The sequence below is a fragment of the Mustelus asterias genome, chromosome 14, assembly GCF_964213995.1.
Source record: "Mustelus asterias chromosome 14, sMusAst1.hap1.1, whole genome shotgun sequence".
Lineage (NCBI taxonomy): Eukaryota > Metazoa > Chordata > Chondrichthyes > Carcharhiniformes > Triakidae > Mustelus > Mustelus asterias.
Window position 1 is genome coordinate 38384890 of NC_135814.1, and position 19300 is coordinate 38404189.

The window sequence follows — 19300 nt, forward strand, 5'->3', positions numbered from 1 at the left end:
GCACAGAAAGAGGCCATTCGGCCCATCGAGTCTGCACCGACCACAATCCCACCCAGGCCCTACCCCCATATCCCTACATATTTACCCACTAATCCGTCTAACCTACGCATCCCAGGACACTAAGGGCAATTTTAGCATAGCCAATCAATCTAACCCGCACATCTTTGGACTGTGGGAGGAAACCGGAGCGCCCGGAGGAAACCCACGCAGACACGAGGAGAATGTGCAAACTCCACACAGACAGTGACCCAAGCCGGGAATTGAACCCAGGTCCCTGAAGCTGTGAAGCAGCAGTGCTAACCACTGTGCTACCGTGCCACATGCAGGGCTAAAAATTGGTATCACACCCGGTGCCAACCAGTTTGCGATTCCCCCGGCCCCTTTCTAATGCGGCAAACAGGATGGAGCCCTTTCTGGGCGTGAGGCTGAGTTGTGTGAGACTGACTGGATTTCAGCCTCATTAGTGAGTTTGGCACGCGATTGTCCCCGCTCCCGGAATGTTCTCACCTCTCCAGCTGGAGATCACATCGGTGCAAATCATTATAGGTCGCCACTCGCGGAGACCTGGCATGATGGTGATCATGATGTGGAGATGCCGGCGTTGGACTGGGGTGAACACAGTAAGAAGTCTCACAACACCAGGTTAAAGTCCAACAGGTTTATTTGGTAGCAAATACCATAAGCTTTCGGAGCGCTGCTCCTTTGTCAGATGGAGTGGAAATGTGCTCTCAAACAGAGCACAGAGACACAAAAAATCAAGTTACAGAATACTGATTAGAATGCAAATCCCTACAGCCAGCCAGGTCTTAAAGGTACAGACAATGTGGGTGGAGGGAGCATTAAACACGACCTAACCCGCACATCTTTGGACTGTGGGAGGAAACCGGAGCACCCGGAGGAGACCCACGCATACACCCTATTCTTATAAAACTGCGAATTCTGGTTTAAACAAAAAAATAAACAGCTAGGAATCGTGAAATCATATTCAGTCTATTTTTCCTCATTTACAAGGTGATTTTTAAAAAAAGTTGCTGTTTGACTTTCAGAGCATGTCCAATACAGTAATCAGCTACATGTAATTATAAAATATAAACAACTCACTGGGTTTCATAGAATCATTGAATCTACAGTGCAGAAGGAGACCATTCAGCCCATCGAGCCTGCACTGAGCACAAGCCCACCGAGACCCCATCCCCATAACCCATGCATTTACACTGGCTAGTCCCCCTGACACCAAGGGGCAATTTAGCATAGCCAATCCACCTAACCCACACATCTTTGGACTGTGGGAGGAAACTCCACATAGACAGTGACCCAAGCCGGAAATTGAACCCAGGTCCCTGGCGCTGTGGGGCAGCAATGTTAACTTCTGTGCCACCGGGCTGCCCTTTTAAAGATATTTCTAACGTCTTAAAAGTTATTCATATAACTATTTTGTTCCCCGATTGCTCATTCATTGTTTCCATTTTCTTACCAATTATTTTGATCTCCATGAGCTTTGAAACACTAAGCAGAGAGCTGGATGACTTGTTTTCAAGTCTCCACCAATGTCACTTTAACATGGCTGCTAAGAGGCTCAGGAAAGCAGTTGGGGACTACATTTGCCATGAGTTATTCCCCCCCCCTCCCCCCACCGCCATCACCACCGTTTTTTGGGATGTTATGAAGTGTAGATTAAAATTGGGAGCTTTATCTCCTTGACCACTCCCCTGTTGCTTTGTTTTTTATCACTCCGTGCCAGATTGCTGTTCCTCGCCCTGTCTATAAATCAATTCAATCGGATTTGGTTTTATCTGCCGGGATATTGTGTTCATATTTATAATCAGATATTAAATAAAACTTTTTTTATGGTCTCAGGAAAGGATCACCATATGAAAAACAGGTGATAGTGACACCCTCATTTACCACAGTTGATATGGCAACAACACAACTAACTGAAGAGAATGCTGACTTTGCCTCACGAGACCGTTACCATCATTCCTCAGCTATTAGTGGAGAAGTTCTCAGTGGCCATTTGAACTGAATGTCAACTTTCTGTTGATCTTGTACCTTTTTGTAAGATGCTGTCTTTGATTGGCAGATCTTGAAGGCTATTAAAATTCTGCTATAAAGTTTACACGGATTCACAAAATGGAAGTACATTTTCTATCATGTAACTTGAGTAAGAATACAATGAATAAAATATGGGGTTAGCTGTAACACTATTACAGAGGAAACAGCTATTTTTTTATGTAAGTCTTTAGCAAATGTGAATTTCTGCATTGTTTTACCAGATATTTCATTAAGCGGTTTTCCTTAATATATATTATACTATCAAGACTTAATTAAGGTTTTGGCCAAGATATTTGGAATAACTTGGACAGAAATACCATGACACATTTTTCTACCATCTTTGCCAGCTATATTACAAGTAGAAGTTGATGTACTTCTTGAGTGGATGCATTACGTTAATTTTGGCAGGATTGCTGGGCACTCCTGATTTTTTGGGTTAAAATTTAGGGGTCGAAATAAAGCAGATCTTCAGTTTCAATTTTGTTTATAAAGTTGTTTGAATTTGTACTGTGGGTAGTGCTCAAGCAACATTTATTCATGGCAATGTGGGTGCAGGGAACCCTTCTTATTGATAAAATATCTTTATTCCTATATGTTGTTCCTAGGCTGGTTCTTTTCTTTCCTAGTCTGGAGGTGTAGAAATATCTGATGCTATTTTTTAAAAAAAGGAAATATTCAAATTGGTTCTATATGGATCTGGAGACCAGATGAAGTTCAGCAATAAACTCTTAATATGCACCACTCAGAGAACTCCCTTTACTTTATTAAATGTTGAAACTAATAATATAGATATTCTTTAGAAAGAATGTGCCGGAAGTGCATTGACACTTGCGGGATGCTTTGAGCAGATTGCAAAAGAATTAATTAATAAAATTGAGAACTTTTAATGATCTTTACTTTTGCAGTACACAATACATTTCAGAATTGCTAAGATAATGTCAACGCTGGATGTTAGGTTTCTAAACTTCTTTTCATTTTATTATGTTGGCACTACAGAGAAAATCCACATAAATGAATAGGATTGACTATAAATGTAAAGTATTTTGCATCACTTTTAAGTGCAATATTTCCATTGCCAAGTAACTGAAATTCTCTGGAAAATAAATAATAAAGAAGAGCAATATTATGACAAGCTGATTAATTGTAGTTCATTGTTCTCCAGTTCTAAATGAATATAAACATTTACACAGGTTAATGAATGCTAAAGCCAGAATTTTCCACTCTCGTTAGCGTTGGGCAGGTGGGCCGACAGGAGTGGAAAATATCGCCAAAGTCACAGTTCATGACGATATAAAAGCAGGAAGCAATTGTCTCCTCCCCACTTCATCAATGGGCCACATTCCTCAATGTTCAACTTAGGGAACCTTATTTTAAATAAATTAACATATAATTATCACTGAGTCTTCATTTGAAGCAATTTTTTAAAACGTCATCTGGGCCTTTTGGCTAAGATGCAAATGAGATCAAGCACTGGAGGAGGTGCAATGCCTTCTCCTATCAGCTTGGATCATGTAGATCAGGCCCAAGACAGGAAGAGGCTTGCCGGTCTTGTCAGTTTGGATCTGTAATGTCTCACTGGTTGAGACTTTGAATTGGACTTTGATTGGATATAGCTAAAAAAAATCATATAATTGTCAGGCCCATACGTTGGAATCATACCCACGTCAAAAAATCCATCCACGTTGTCATGCTGTCAGAACAGCACAAGTTGTCTCAGAAGGCGTGTATCTGGTGAGCAGTACCCTGAGGTGAACTCGAAGATGAGTACAGGAGGTGAGTATTAGTGTAGCTAGGTGGTTTACAGTAATGATGTTTTGGCTGTCCTGGGTAAGTGGACAAACTCGGCCTTTTGGCTGAGATCAAGTGTAGTATCTGTTCTTTCTTCTCGGCCTTTTGGCTAAGATCAAGTGTGGTCTGCTGATGCTGCACTTGGTCGTGGCCATTGGGTTGCATTTAAGCTTCATTTTCATATGAAGCAATTTTTAAAAGCGGCATCTCGACCTTTTGGCTAAGATGCAAATAAGATCAAGCCTTGGGGGCGGAGACGTCTGCCTACTCCAATCAGCTTGGCTCATGTAGATCAGGCCCAAGACAGGGTAAAGGGTTGCATACCCTGTCTTGTCAGCTTGGATCGGAAATGTCTCAACTTGTTGAGACTCTGAATTGGATTTGATTTGATTGAATTGGAAAAGTAAAAAAAAGTGGACAAAACACTACTTAACAACAGAAGGCATTCAGCTCGATCACTGAAAGATCTTGGTTGGAGAGACTGCTTGACACGAATCCCTTGGTAAATTCTACAGATTAATAGCTCATATTTATGAGAATAAGTTTGATTAAAAGGAGAAAGATCGTGCACTATACCAAAACAGAAATTGCCAAAAATAAAATGCAAAGCCTCACTTCTGTTCTCAAAACTACTGTTGAATGCTCCACAACTCAGGTAGTATGTTCTGCAATGCAAACTGATGAAATATGTGAGTAATCATAGTTAACAAAATCATACTAAAATGAATTATAATTCCATAAACTTACTTTGGTTTTATCCCTCTTTTCAAAGTAGGACATAACATATTCATACCATATTTGTATATTCTAGTGAATTTAATCAAGGTTATCAGTCGGGCTCACTTAAGCATCTTAGAAATCACATATATTTACAAACAGGGCCCTGTCCTTTGCAGACAGGAGCACACTCACATGTTGCATCTTTTTAGACTCAACAAAAACCTGGGGGGGCAGCCATTCCCTGGTTCATTCCCCATGGCAATGCCTTGACCAATCAGAGCCAACCTGCCTCATTTGACTTTGAATGAAAACTTGGCATTTAACTGTTCCCTGCTGCATTCTCCATAGCAATGTCCTTACCCACCAGAGGCCATTTGCCAACCAATCAACACTCTCTTCTCATGTGGTATAAATTGTTGTCCCCTTTACTGTTGGTATTCTTGCAAACTGACCTGATGAGTGCAAGACGAAAAGCTTTGATGGTGCATCTTGTTTTCAGTGATGCTAATCAAGTTTCCACCCTGCCACAGAACTAAAATGATTCCAATGAAAGTCACAAATGACATTATCTGTGACTGTGACTTTCCTTCCTCATTCTCTCTGCAGCCTTTCACACCGTCAACCACATCATCCTTCGACAACTCTTCTCCTTTATTGTATTGTTCCATGAGGGTACTATTCTTGTTTCCAATCTGATCATAGAGCATCTCCGGCATTGGTGCCTTTTTCTGATCCCATTACCTCTCACGTCCCTGTGTATTTATCATTGGCCCCCATCTTCTTCCCCTTTGCTATCATTTTGTAAAATTCCACCCTGTGTCTTTGGATGATGTTACAAAGTGTCAGGATCTGACTGAAAACCGGCGTGTTTCTCTCCAGAGAAACAGGCAGGTTTTCTCTCCAGGTCTTAAGGCACTTTGTCAAAAAAAAGAAGGGTGCATGTTTCACACCATTATCTTGAGGGGCATGCCTAGAAACGCGGAAAGCTGACTCGCAGAGATCTGGGTGCCCATTAAAAACATTGCCCCGATAAGAGCAAAAGAATAACCTGCTGCCCCCCACTTCACCCCATCCCAGATGTATCAGGGGCTTTACCCCCAACCCCCCACAACAAACAGCCATTGCTCAGTCATTGCTGGCATCTCCCACTGTGCCAACCTGGAAGTGCCAACCTGTACCAGGGCAGAGCCAATCAGTGCCAGGAGGCAATGCTCGGGCATGTCACTCTCTTCCAGGGGCTATACTCACCTTGTGCCTCCAGGGGGGATCCCCACGACAGGTTCACATCTGGGTGAACCTGCTGTAAACTGTGCCAGCATGATGTCACGTCAACAAAGTTTGAAAACATGGCGAGGGCGAAAATATGGGGGGGGGGGGAGTTGGCATAATAATTAAATTTAAATTTATGCAAATACAGTAAAATGAGGTTTTCTCAGGTGAGTGGCAGGGAAAGTTGTGGAACGCAATCTCTTGGGAGAGAATTGTGTTCCCGATTCCAGATGTTTAGCCTGTGTCGCCACTCTCCTTGACGCCGAATGTGGGCTGAGAATCACCTCCCACGGAGTTAGCTTCTACATATACACTGATGACATTCCCACTCCTCCAGTTCTATTGATGCCACCACCATCTCTGTGTCTCTAGGCGGCATGGTGGAACAGTGATTAGCACTGCTACCTCAGTGCCAGGGACCTGGGTTCAATTCCTACTTGGATCACTATCTGTGCAGAGTCTGCACGTTCTCCCTGTGTCTGCGTGGGTTTCCTCTGGGTGCTTCGGTTTCCTCCTACACTCCGAAAGACATGCTGGTTAGGTGCATTGGCCATGCTAAATTCTCTCTCAGTGTATCCGAACAGGCGCCAGAGTGTGGCAACTAGGGGAGTTTCACAGTAACTTCATTGCAGTGTTAATGTAAGCCTACTTGTGACACTAATAATTCAACTTTAAAAATTATCATACTGCTTGTCCACTATCCAGTTTTGAATGCATGAAGCCATCATCCTTAGCCCCTGCCACAAATCTATACTCTTGTCACCAATTCCATTCCCCTCCTAGTCTCAAGTTGAACAGGACTATTCACAACCTTAACGCTTTCTAAACTGAACTTTTGAAACCATATCCTCTCCAATGCAAAAACCACATACTTTCACCTCCATAACATCACCTATTTCAATCTATCTGCTACTGAAACTTTGTAACTTTTAAAATGGACTAGTCCAATGATCTCATAGCCAGACTTCTATTATCCACACTCTGCATATTTTAACTTATATACAGCATGTTGTGTATGTTGCCGCCCATGTTCTATTTGCACCAAACTCTGCTCGCTCATCACTCATATTCTCATTGCCCTCCAATTTAAAATTCTCACCCTTGTATTTCAGTCCCTTCTTGGCTTCAGCCCTCTCTATCTCTTTAGCCTGCTAGAGCCCCACAGCCTTTGCCATTCCTCTGACTCACACCTCTTGGTACATTTTCTCTCTCTTCAGCCCTGCCTTCATTGATCAAGGCCCCTAATCTGAAAACCCTTCACTAAATCCCTTCATCTCGCCACCTCTCTTCCTCTAAGACTGTCCTTAAGATGTGCAATTCTGACCAAGCTTTTAGTCACTCTGGCTTAATGTCCATTTCTGTTGGCTGACCCTCTGTGAAGTGTGCTGGCGCATCTTTCCACATCAACGGTACTATGTAAATGTAAATTGTCAAAACAGAAAAGGAGTGATTTTTCCGTGACCACTTGCATCTTAATTAGGGCAGTGCACAAATCAGCTGGAACTCTGTCATAACCGTTACACAAGTACTAACACTTGTCATAACGTTTACATAAGTACTACCATTTTAAAATGAGTTAGGAGTTGATATTTATCTGTGCTGGAGGGGTGGAGAGAGTGGGGAGGTGGATAAAGATTGCAAGTTTGAAATTCAGCTCAAGACGTGGAGCTTTGAATGTGATTTAAAGGAAATCTGTCAATTCAAAACAGTTTTTCTATTTAATATATCTCAGGAGTTGCTGATACTAGTCAGTTGGGTTTTATTATCACCTCGATAGTCCTTGGATCAGAAGGGAAGAAGTCAGCCTGAGTTTCTTTGTCAGATTGTAATTCAGTGATCTCTGCTGAAAAATGTACACGTGGCTGTCGCAATCAAAGAATTGGAGTTATCGTGATCTCATAATCTAATGTTTGCTGACACTGTGCTGGGTGAAACAGGAAATATGGCTATTTGGGCAAGAGATCAGAGGACGATTGGTGAGTGTGGAATGCTAACCCAATAAGACACAAAGCTGTTTACACAGAATAGGAGAGAGATCTGGGCAAAAATAGCGCCGTAATCCTTTAACTTGATATCCTAGTGTCTGGCAATTCACGATAAAGGTTAAGATGGTGTGTGAATTCTTCATTGGAGCATTCCTTCAAATAGTTTATATTAAATCTAAGTGTCAATGCAGCATCTCCAGTAGACTAAATACAAATGTTTGTCACAGTAATAACATAATCTTGGAGAGAATTACCATCTTTGCTTAGGCTAAGAAGGCAATGAATAATCACTTTCTAATGGTTGCCAGATTCTTCCCCCATATCCATAACTTTCCCTCCTGAAATACTTTGTTTCAGTCTGTGCTTGAACAGTACTGAACAATCTAATGGTTTTTTTTTCTCCTGGTCAAATTATTTGCATTCTTTGCAATTATTTCTCAATAAAATTGCGCATCACGATTGCTAGCTTTTAGTGCAAGTGTACTAACCATCTTTATGCTTTAGTTGTACAGGACACTAGTGACTAGTGGAGTGCTATGTACAGTATTGGTCACCTTATTAATGGAAGGATATAAATGCTTTGGAAGCTGTTCAGAGAAGGTTTACCAAACTAATACCTGGAATGGGTGGGTTTCCTTATGAGGAAAGGTTGGACAAGCTAGGCTTATATCTGCTGGAGCTTAGAAGAATAAGAGGCGACTTGATTGAAACATATAAGATTCTGAGGGGTCTTGACAGGGTGGATGCAGAGAAGATGTTTCTTTTTGTGGAAGAATCTACAACTAGGGTCAGTGCTTAAAAATAAGGGGTTGTCCATTTAAAATGGAAATTAGATTAATTTATTTTCTCTCAGAGGGTCTTGAGTCTTTGGAACTCACTTCCTGAAAAGGTGGCGGAAACACAGGATGGGATTTTCTGGCTGCGCTTGCCCCAAGACCGGAAAATCCCACCAGGGGGATTTGCATGGTCCTGTCCCATCTGCTACGATTCCTGTGGCGGGCAGGATGGGAAAATTCTGCTGAGAGTTTTTGAAGAGTTTTAAGGCAGAGATGGATAGATTCTTGGTAAGCAAGGGGGTGATAAGTTATCAGGGGTAGGCAAGATGCTATCAAGCCTGCCATGATCGTATTAAATGGCGGAGCAGGCTTGAGGGGTTGTATGGCTGACTCCTGCTCCTTGTTCATATGTTCATATATGTATTGGTCTACAATTGCAGCAAAGAGGCAGATTCAGATGTGAATAAACCATCCCAGGAATTTCAATTGTTATAATAGAAATGATAAGTAGAGTGGTTTCAAAGCTAAAATTACATTTATAGTTTGGATGGCAGTTATGGCAGATTTGCTCACACAGTTTACAACATCGCCTGAACCTCTTGATTGGATTACTGCCATGTAATCTCTTCTAGGCACCACATCTTTGTTGCATGACACAAAGTATTATATATAAATTAACTTGGACTGTCCTCAATGGTAATATGAACTAGCCTCTCAGTGACTTTACTTAGATCAATTTCTGATTTTAAAAACGTTCATTAATAACTAAGCAAAACATAATATAAAATTATGATTGATGGTAAAATGGGATTGACCTTGAACGTGAAAGTAACTATGCTCGGAAACAAACATGTTTATTGGCTGATGGTTTATTTAGATTGGATGGCAGTTATAGCAGCTTTGCTCTCACTGTTTACAACACGGTGGCACAGTGGTTAGCACTGCTGCCTCACAGTGCCAGGGACCCGGGTTCAATTCCCAGCTTGGGTCACTGTCTGTGTGGAGTCTGCACGTTGTCCCCATGTCTGCGTGGGTTTCCTCTGAGTGCTCTAGTTTCCTCCTACAGTCTGAAAGACGTGCTAGTTAGGAGCATTGGCCGTGCTAAATTCTCCCTCAGTGTACCCGAACAGACTCCAGAGTGTGGCGACTAGGGGATTTTCACAGTAACTTCATTGCTGTGTTAATGTAAGCCTACTTGTGATAATAAATAAACTTTAAATATAACCAAGTGCCAGGTACAATTATGCATTTTTTAAAAATGGAGATTCAACACTCATGCCATATGAAAATCAAAATATTACGACGAATTCTAATCGAAGTGAATATTATTCTGAAAATTGTTTTAGTTTTGATTACATATCCATTGCAAGTGCTAACAATAGTGGGGAAGTTCATTAGGTGAGTTATTCAATCCAGCTATCACAATGAAGCGAAGTGACATAATTGGTGAGGAACTGAATGAATAAATAGCCTACATACTTTTCTGCGGATAGAAATGTATACGGTCATGCCCAGTATTCTCCTTAAACCACTTCCCTAATTAGAATTCTGTGCAAACAATTAGCAGGTACTGGTGATTAAATTTGATCCTTAATCCTTTCTCACCCAAGGCAGCTAAATGGGGGTTAAAGTTCCATTGAAATAATTGAAATCCGTGATATTTCTGGATTGACAAAAATATTTTTAAAAGAAAAGACCATGAATCTTTGTAATCAGTTTGTAAATTACTGACAATAATAGGAAATATTTATACAACTATAATTATTACACAGGAATACATCAGTTTGATCACATTAAATAAGAGATGACTCCAGCTGAGCTAAGAACAGTGTGATAAATTGATTACTGACAAGCAGTTAACACGAGGTTATTCTATGATGAGAAGAAAAATTCAGTGGACTCAGTGAAACATTCTTTTAACAGTCATATTGAAAGTTCATGATGGTGTGGTACTTGTAATGTGGGACAACTAATTCGTAAGTCTTATGAGTTCTAATTAGATGCTGGCAGAAGTAAAATTTTGGTAAAGACTTACCTGAGTAGAAATTATTTTAAACATGTTCCTTTTTTACTTTCTTCAAATCCTCCTTCCTCAAGCTTTTCCAAAGCTCCTTTAGATCTGACTATTTAGAACTGTCTTAGACTGTGCTGCAATGAATGGCCTGTTAAGATTGCCTCTATTTCCTCATATGACAACACAGCATAGCTATGATTAAGAAGCTAGCATTTGGTGGACCATGGGCACAAATCCAAGAACTGGTTCTTGCCACGGCATAACATTGTCTGTTTCTGATGAGAGAAAAGAATGCAGCATATAGTGGGTAAGTAGGTAGGCAAAGTTGATCTATCAAAATTACTCTAATCGGCTTGTTAGAATTAATGGCCTTGCCTGTTCCCGAAAAAAAAACCTTCTTATCCTTCGAATGATTGTCATCAACTTTAAATATATGGTTTGCTTTAAACAGATTTACACTTAATCTGTAATTACAAAAAGAATCTATAGAATTTGTGGAGTTGAAACTCCCAGATGGGTCTGCTGATCTTTTGAAACTACTAAAAATCACAATTTTTCAGAAAGTTCAATTCAAGAGCTTTCATTATTTTTTGTTTATCAGTTTCACTGCCACATTGTCTGCCTTAATTTATCAAATGTTAAATGTTATTAAAAGTCTGGGAAGGCTAATTTACAGTTAGATTGCAGTTTGTGTGTCCCAGTTACAAACATGAACAAAGGGACCAATCAGTGAATGTGCAGGTTGATTGTGTTTGATTGTGTTCTTGTTGCTGTAACAGTTTAGAGGGGACTTCCTGTTTTGATAAAATGTCTTGCAAGGCATTTTATTAGATTTGGGCAATAACCATCACTTGTTGATTTTAACGTATAAAAATGCAACAGTTAAAAATTGAATATGAGCAAAGTTTAAGTTTGTCACAATCAATTTCCTGGGTGTTATCTCTGATCTTGTATAAAGACTTAATGTATTTTGCATGTAAGTTCAACAGAAGTGATCATTGAATCACAGAGTCCCCAGTGCAGAAGGAGGCCTTTTGGCCCATCAAGCCTGCACCAACAACAATTCCACCAGGCCCTATCCCTGTAACCCTAAGTATCCCCCCTGACTAAGGGACAATTTACCATGGCCAATCAACCTAACCTGCACATCTTTGGATTGTGGGAGGAAACCAGAGCACCCGAAGGAAACCCACGCAGACACGGGGAGAACGTGCAAACTCCAGACATTCGCCCAAGGCCGGAATTAAACCCAGGTCCCTGGCGCTGTGAGGCAGCAGTGCTAACCATGTTGGAAGATTAGATGGACACAAAAATGGACAGGGATCTGGTGGATTCTTGTAGCATTTTCTACCTTGAGGGAAAACGTAGCCTCTGATTTTCTGATGCAAACCCAAGTGAGAGTCTCACATTTGTCCAACTTAGCAGGGATCTCCCATTGTGAACAATCTGTCTGCTGGCAATAGGAGGCAGCCTTTTTGTAAAAGTCACTCAGCATTTGCTGAAGTTTACCCCCAAAGGCAATATGGCAGACTTTCAACTGCTTTACCAAGAGGCTTCAAGTCACAGGGGGAAATCACAGAAGACAGTTACAATGTACATATATTGCAATGTGAAATAAAACAACAGCAAAATATTGCAGGTGCTGGAACTTGCACTGTGCAAGGTTGGCACAATTACAGTATTTTTAAAATCAGATCATGGTTTTGTACTCTTTGGTACATTTACAGTTTGAAAAAAAATCGACTTAAATATTGGAAAGCTGTCTGATTTGATTCCAGATTGTTGAAGTTCAAAGGGTGAAGCAATGTGAATCCATGTAGAAATGATGCAGCTCCTGAGTCTACAGTAGATGGTTCACATCCAGGAATCCACCTGTGTTTATTTCTCAAGAAAGAAAACTCACATTACTAGGTTCCCAGAACTTGGAAATAAAGTGTCCCATTCTCCGCAGGAAAGAAAACAAAATACACCTCCATCATGTTAAAAGGTGTGCTCCTTTATTTGAGTTTAGAGATGTTGCGATCAGCGTGGTTTCGACTGGAAATCAGCACCGACCCCTAGGAGGAGTCAGTCAGTCAAATGGGCCAGCCTGTCTCTCTCTATTACAGTCACTCGGATGCAGCCGGATGAGTTTTAGTTCAAGATGGATTTTTATCCTGGATTATATGTAGAGCGGAACAGCTAAACTGGCTGGAGAATGCGGGACCGGCTCAGTAAACACACATAGGCTCAAGATCGACTGTTTGGCACGCACGGATTTGGCTACAAGTTCTTTTATTCCTGTGTGTGTTTGTTTGTTTGGCACACGGAATCCAGAGCCCCGAAGCGACCAGGCATCATCATGGCAACGTGCGCTTTGCTTTACCCCATCTATAGCCTGATGCTGCTGTTGCTGCTGCTCTCCAGACCTCTACTCGCCGGAGCGTCCGCCCTTCCCACCGAGCGCTCCTCGTTCACACACTCCACCGACTCGCCACTCAATCCTGAGGCTGAAAGCTTGGGCTGGGAGGAGGCGAGCTCTCCGGAAAGCTGGAGGACTCGCAGCGCCGGGACGGACTCATTCTCCACTTGGGACTTGGGCTCTGTTGATCGGCGGCAGTCACCTCCTGAGGCCGGTGGCGGTAAGTTTAACGGGGACTTGGGACCAATCCTCTCTCCCTCCCCACCGCAACCGCACTTCACATATGCCCAACCCAGCATCCATCTGTAACACCGCCACTTCCAGCAACTGCATGTGTGTGTGTTTACCCAAAAGTAACTTTTATTTAGAAACTCCCTCCCAGCTTGCTTCATATCTCTATAGCGACGACAATTCCGAGTTAGAAATCGGCTGCCTTTAATATTGTAAGAAGTCTCACAACACCAGGTTAAAATCCAACAGGTTTATTTGGACCTTTAATATTAACCTAGAAGGGTTTGTGGTGTGTTTGTGGATTATGCTTACACATTGTTCCCACACATTGCTAACAAATAAATACACTTGTGGGCAAAAAGCGCCAGCATTCCGCGATGTTAGGATGGAAATAGAGTCCTATTTCTAATACAGATTGGGGACATCTCTCATCAGCCGGGGAACATTATTGAGCAGTTCACCAGGTAAGGACCAGGCATGTAGAGTTCCATTTAAATCCCCGAATGGAATTTATGGAAATTCATAAAATAAAATAAAAAATCTTCTGCAGTGATTTTTCTGCCAATCAAGTTCTAGTTTGTGACAAGCAATCGAACGTATTACAACATGCCAGAAGTTTTAAATCCTGCAAAGTACACCTTATATCGATAGGTTTACCTGCTCCTGACCATTGTAATGGTCTCGTTTATCCCTACATTTAATTTGCCGGCGCAAGTATTTTTTTTTAAGAAGGCCTTTTTATAAGTACGACAGGTAACTTCTTCAGTTAACTGTGATTTGTTTAAACGTGTGCCGTTAGGTTTAGAATTAAGAAAACAACATGTGAGGTGTAGATATGTGAGGTGTAGATCAGAAACAGAAGCTGACGGTGAGGTGAATTGAGAGGGAACAGCCCTCTCAGAGGTGGAAGACCCTTCACCAGAAATGCTGGGCATTCTCGTTCAGATTTCCAGCATCTGTGGGTTTTTTTTGGTTTTGCATTAATTTGGCTGTACGTTCCTCTAGATTGTCCTATATTCTTTCATGCGTGCAAATGAACTTGGAGTTATATATTTATTTCAGGGACCGGTACAATTACAAACCATTTGTGTAAAATAAACTACTGCGTGTAGATGGATGTGATGGATGAGTATGTTGTGGATAAATGGATTTAGACACTTTAACTTGGTATAAACTTGTGCCACGCTCTCTAAATTAATATTTTCATTTAAACAGAATATATACGTTAGAGACTGGGCATCCATGAGTTCCCACTCCTGACCGGTTGTCCAGTGAACCCTATGGGGACAGTCCATCTGTGGATCTCTGGTGAGGGGTGTATGGACCCAGCTGTGACACTCCCTGCAAATTGCACTGGTGACTTCACAGCGGAACAATGATGTTAGAAGACTCTTAGTTCTGCTTATTTGCTGCCTTTGAAAAGAAGTAGGTATGCAGCTTGGTTTGAAAGCTGTGGTTTTAGAATTGCTGACTATAGGGATCCTGACAGCAAGCTTCTGAGAAAGGTAGACGACACATATCTCCCCAGAGAAGCCCAACAACAGCACAACACCACTCCACAAATAAATAGTTTGCACTTATATCAGGCTTTTCATGTCTTCAGCATATCCCAAAATATTTTGCAACCAATGAAGTATTGAACAATGCTCGCTCTTCTTTAGCTAAACATGCTAAAGTTTAAAGTTTATTTATTAGTGTCATGAGTAGGCTTACATTAACACTGCAACGAAGTTACTGTGAAAATCTCCTAGTCGCCACACTACGGCGCCTGTTCGGGTACACTGAGGGAGAATTTAGCATGGCCAATGCGCCTAACCAACACACCTTTTGGACTGTGGGAGGAAACCAGAGCACCCGGAGGAAACCCACGCAGACACGGGGGGAACGTGCAAATTCTGCACAGACAGTGACTTAAGTCGGGAATCAAACCCAGGTCCCGCAGTGGTAATGTCACTAAAATAGTAATCCAGAGGTTTATGGTAATATTCTGGGTCCATGGTGACCATGAAACAAATGTTGATTGTCTAAATACCCATTTGGATCACTAATGCCCTACAGGGAAATAAATTTGCCTTTCTTTCCTAATCTGGCCTACATGTGACTCCAGTCCCTTAGCAATGTGCTCTCTGAAATGCCTAGTAAGCCACTCAGTTCAAGAGCAATTAGCTTTGCTCGGGGAATCTACATTCCATGAAAGAATAAAAACAATTTGCATACAGTAATATCTCACAATTATCAATTAGTCTGGTTTGATAGTGTTGGTTAAAGAATAAATGTTGGCCAAGACACTCCTTCAAATAGTGTCATGGGGATTTTTAAGTATCCACCTGGATTGGCCAAATGGACTTCAGTTTAATATCCCATTCAGAATGCAGTCAATTCAAAACTCTTAATGCATTGTTCTCAAGCCCTGACTTGGAATGATAAGATGACCAGTTTGGAAAGGAGTCAACTATCACTCTGAAAATTTAAATTGATGCACATTCCAATCGGTCACAATGGGGTGCTCTTGATAAACCCATACGACATTTGATCCCCAACGTGGAAAGATGTCACCAGTTTTGGTGAACCTCTCAACAAAAGGCAGATTATTCCCATCCAAAAGCAGGCTAAGAAAGTTCACTTCAACTAGTGAAATAAATACCCACAAATTGAATATTCCGTCCTGGATCCAGCTAATTACTGACATCTCAAGTGTAAATCAAAGCCCTGGGATTAAAACTCTATTCTCCTGCCAGACACCAAATTCTACAGCCTTTGCACCATTTCATCTCCATATGAAAAAAGAATATACAAAAGATCTGGGAATGAGAGACTGCCAAATAATAAAGAAGAAATGAGGAGATATTACAAGCTGATCCCAGCAGCAGAATGAGCTAGAGCCTTCTTAGAACAATAGAATACATTTTGCTCACACACTCACACACACACACAGACACACACACGTACACACTCACTCTTGCTTGGGACATAACTGTTGGAAGGGCTTCAAATATAGTTCTCATCTTTTGTTTTTACCTCTAAATTTAACCATGTTGAGGGCTGTCTGCGTGTAGGTGGACAACATGGCAAACCTGGTAATTCCTTCAGAGCTGGACAGTCGTTGATTGGGCATATCCAGTGAAGAGGGAGATACCCTTGCAACAGCTAAACTAGCACAACTGTCGTTCTTAGTTACAGGAAAACTTAGTGGTACAACTGGCATCTATCCCTCAAATATTTTACCAATCCTTGTTGTGGGGAGAGTTGCATTTCTGGAATGGCTAATGTATGGAGTCTGTTCTAGAAGTTTCAGTCACTCTGCAGTCCTTTGCCGAAACTCAGATCATTCCAGGTAAAAGTGGGCCAACCAAAATTTAATGGCTCCCTGCAAATTGCACTGACACAACTTGTTGTGACCTCCCTTACTATATGACAGGACCTTTAGTCCAGCCCAGGGACCAAACCCCAAATTGCCATACCTCCAAACAGCATGCCTTTGAGTGATCAACGTGACCGCTCTGAGTGAGATTAGCAATTTAGTATAGAATTATAGAAAATCTATCCTTTAGAAACAGAATTGAAATTTCTCGATGAGTGATCATCAGGAGAACTCTGGACCGTATTGAAGATTCATGAATGAGAAAACACTCACACATTCCAGTATTTCTATTTAGTTTGGATTTTGAAGGTAAGGTTCATGCAGTTTTGTTGGTCAGGGTTAGACTGGGTGAACGTAACAAACTTTTGAATTAATTATTAAAGAGACGTGTATCGCTACTTTTGCAGAACCTTAGTCTCCGGGACAGTGACAGATTATAATGGCTGCAATGTACTGGGCCCACCTTAAGTCTTTCTTTAAATCAGTGACATGCAGTTGATACTCTTAAGACAACTTTGCAAGTTGCATGGACAGTTACATGTAATTGTGAAGTCAGTGTTGTTGTTTCTACTCCCATATCTAGTGGTGCACAAGACAGATATTCATCTGTTCCCATTGTGAGTTTATACCTGGTCGCTACCCTGTCACTTGAGGGGGATGCCACTCCACATCAAGCATGGTTGACAGGAGTCTCTCCTGCACTTTACCACCTGTCATTGGCATGTTGGAAAGATATTGCGGGTTGATACTCAACCTGGTGGCCATGTTATGAATGCACCTCCCTTGGCCATTAGACCTGGGGTGGGCCTCAAACCCAGACTTTCCAGCTCAGAAGCAGCGATACGACCCACTGCACCGCAAGACCTCCAAGTCAGTGTTGTACAGATTATTTATATTGTGACCTACTTAATTATACATATTGGAACCAGTACAAGGTGATGGCTAGAATGTGTCTACAGTAAGTCAATTCCAAAGGTAGTCATTATCGACATGTTTAATTGCTATATTAAAGATCAGAAAATTTGAAGACATATGTTTCCCAGCAGTCAGGTTCAAATAGTTTCTCAGAATGCTGAGAAAAGCCAAAGAGGCAGACTCTAGTCTCCTTTACTATGGTGTTGACATATTGCAGTGCTCCTAATAGCTCTTAAATTCTTACTTACTATTGTAATACAGTGACCACTCCCTTATTTTTTTGCCTTTGGGAGCCAGGGAAAAACTATGTTTCAGTTCAGTGAATATTCCACAGTGGATTTCTTGAATGCTTTATTAATTAATAAACAACGCATGTTATATCAAACAGTACTGATATGAGTAGGTTATTCAGTTATAGGGAAACTGTTGTGTAATTATTCCTTTCATCGATAATGGTTTAGTTTTACGGCCTTGTCCCGTGGAATGATATTACAAAATCATTTAATCAATAACAGTCATAATGTTCCGTGCATCAGTTGTAAAATATGGGAAGAATAAACCATCTTTAATTCCCAATCATTCATGCATCTCCCACGGTAGAGTAAATTATTTGTATTTTGCACCATTACCAAGTACGAAGTGGTCATCCTTGATTTAGTGGTAGCACACTCAGCTGAGTTAAAAGGCCGTGGGTTCAATTCTCACTCTGCTTAGTGAAGTGCATGAGGAATTGTTGGAGGTGCTGTCTTTAAGATGCGATGTGAAATGAAGACCCTAACTGTTCTTTCAGGTGGACATAAAATCATCCAATGGCATTATTTGAAGAAGAGCAAGAGAGTTGCCCCACTCTCCTGGTCCCTTTTTATGCTATTATATTGTTACTCAAAATTGGCTGCCACATTTCCCACATTACAACAGAAACTAAAGCGCTTTGGGGTTTGAGTCTCGTTGGAGGGAAGTCATGAAATGCAGATTTCTTTAACTTTGCAACTCTGGAATATTACATATAGATCAGTTCACGTGCGGAAGCAACAAATACAAGTGGTACTTTGAAGCGTTCACTATTAATGCTGATTTTTTTTACGTTTTGAAGTTTTGCTTTCTGACCCAGATCAAAGTCCAGCTGACCCTATATTCACTGGCTCAAAGAAAATGTCTCCTGGTAGCTTATGTGGTTCCTGCAGCTTTACAAAATCAAGATGTTCAACAGATTAGTACTTCTTCTGCATTGTTGCATCAGGTTAAGAAGTTGTAAAAGTGGATAGTCAGCTATTCTATTGTTTCCTCCTTGAGGACTTCTAAATATTAAAACAGTGATTATGATGTGGAATGTTTTTGTTCTGCAAGCAATTGTGAACTGAATGATCCAGTCTTCCCACATGGAAGGGTACCTGTTGGTCAAGCAACGAGATGCCTTGGATCCTAGTAACCTGATGGTTTTTGGACAGTTGACTTTTACAGTATATATTTTAAGAAACGCATAACTGAACATCTAGGAATTAACTTATGTGGTGCAGAACTGTCCCAATTGCTTCACGGAAGTATCTCCGTAATTGGTTCTCTTGAAGATGTTTCGTGTGAATTAATATTGTATCATTAGTTGTTACCCATGGAGGGACTGGTTCCGCTGACTGATTGAATGAGTCGTTTGAGGCACAAGGTAGTTGCAACATCAGTTTTTATCCATTGTGTGAAATGATATGTGAACACTAATGCTTCACAGATGGCAGTGCAAATTATTGCTTTTGCTGACAGTTGACTGTAGTGTGGGCCAGTGGGTGTGTTAGC

At 41.2% G+C, this 19300-nt stretch overlaps 2 protein-coding genes and 1 pseudogene across 2 annotated transcripts in view; all 3 read left to right on the top strand.

Annotated features, from left to right (window-relative positions):
* The window catches only part of slc12a8 (solute carrier family 12 member 8), a 152159-nt gene extending 148973 nt beyond the window's left edge, over positions 1–3186 (top strand). Inside the window, exon 14 of the mRNA XM_078229173.1 lies at positions 1858–3186. Within this exon, the coding sequence (XP_078085299.1) occupies positions 1858–2023 (166 nt within the window). The 3' untranslated portion in view covers positions 2024–3186. The remainder of the gene's footprint in view (positions 1–1857) is intronic.
* A 701-nt stretch (positions 3187–3887) lies between these two features.
* Positions 3888–4036, top strand: LOC144504155 (U2 spliceosomal RNA; annotated as a pseudogene).
* Positions 4037–12811: 8775 nt separating this feature from the next.
* Positions 12812–19300, top strand: part of heg1 (heart development protein with EGF-like domains 1) — a 90014-nt gene continuing 83525 nt past the window's right edge. Inside the window, exon 1 of the mRNA XM_078228193.1 lies at positions 12812–13225. Within this exon, the coding sequence (XP_078084319.1) occupies positions 12946–13225 (280 nt within the window). The 5' untranslated portion in view covers positions 12812–12945. The remainder of the gene's footprint in view (positions 13226–19300) is intronic.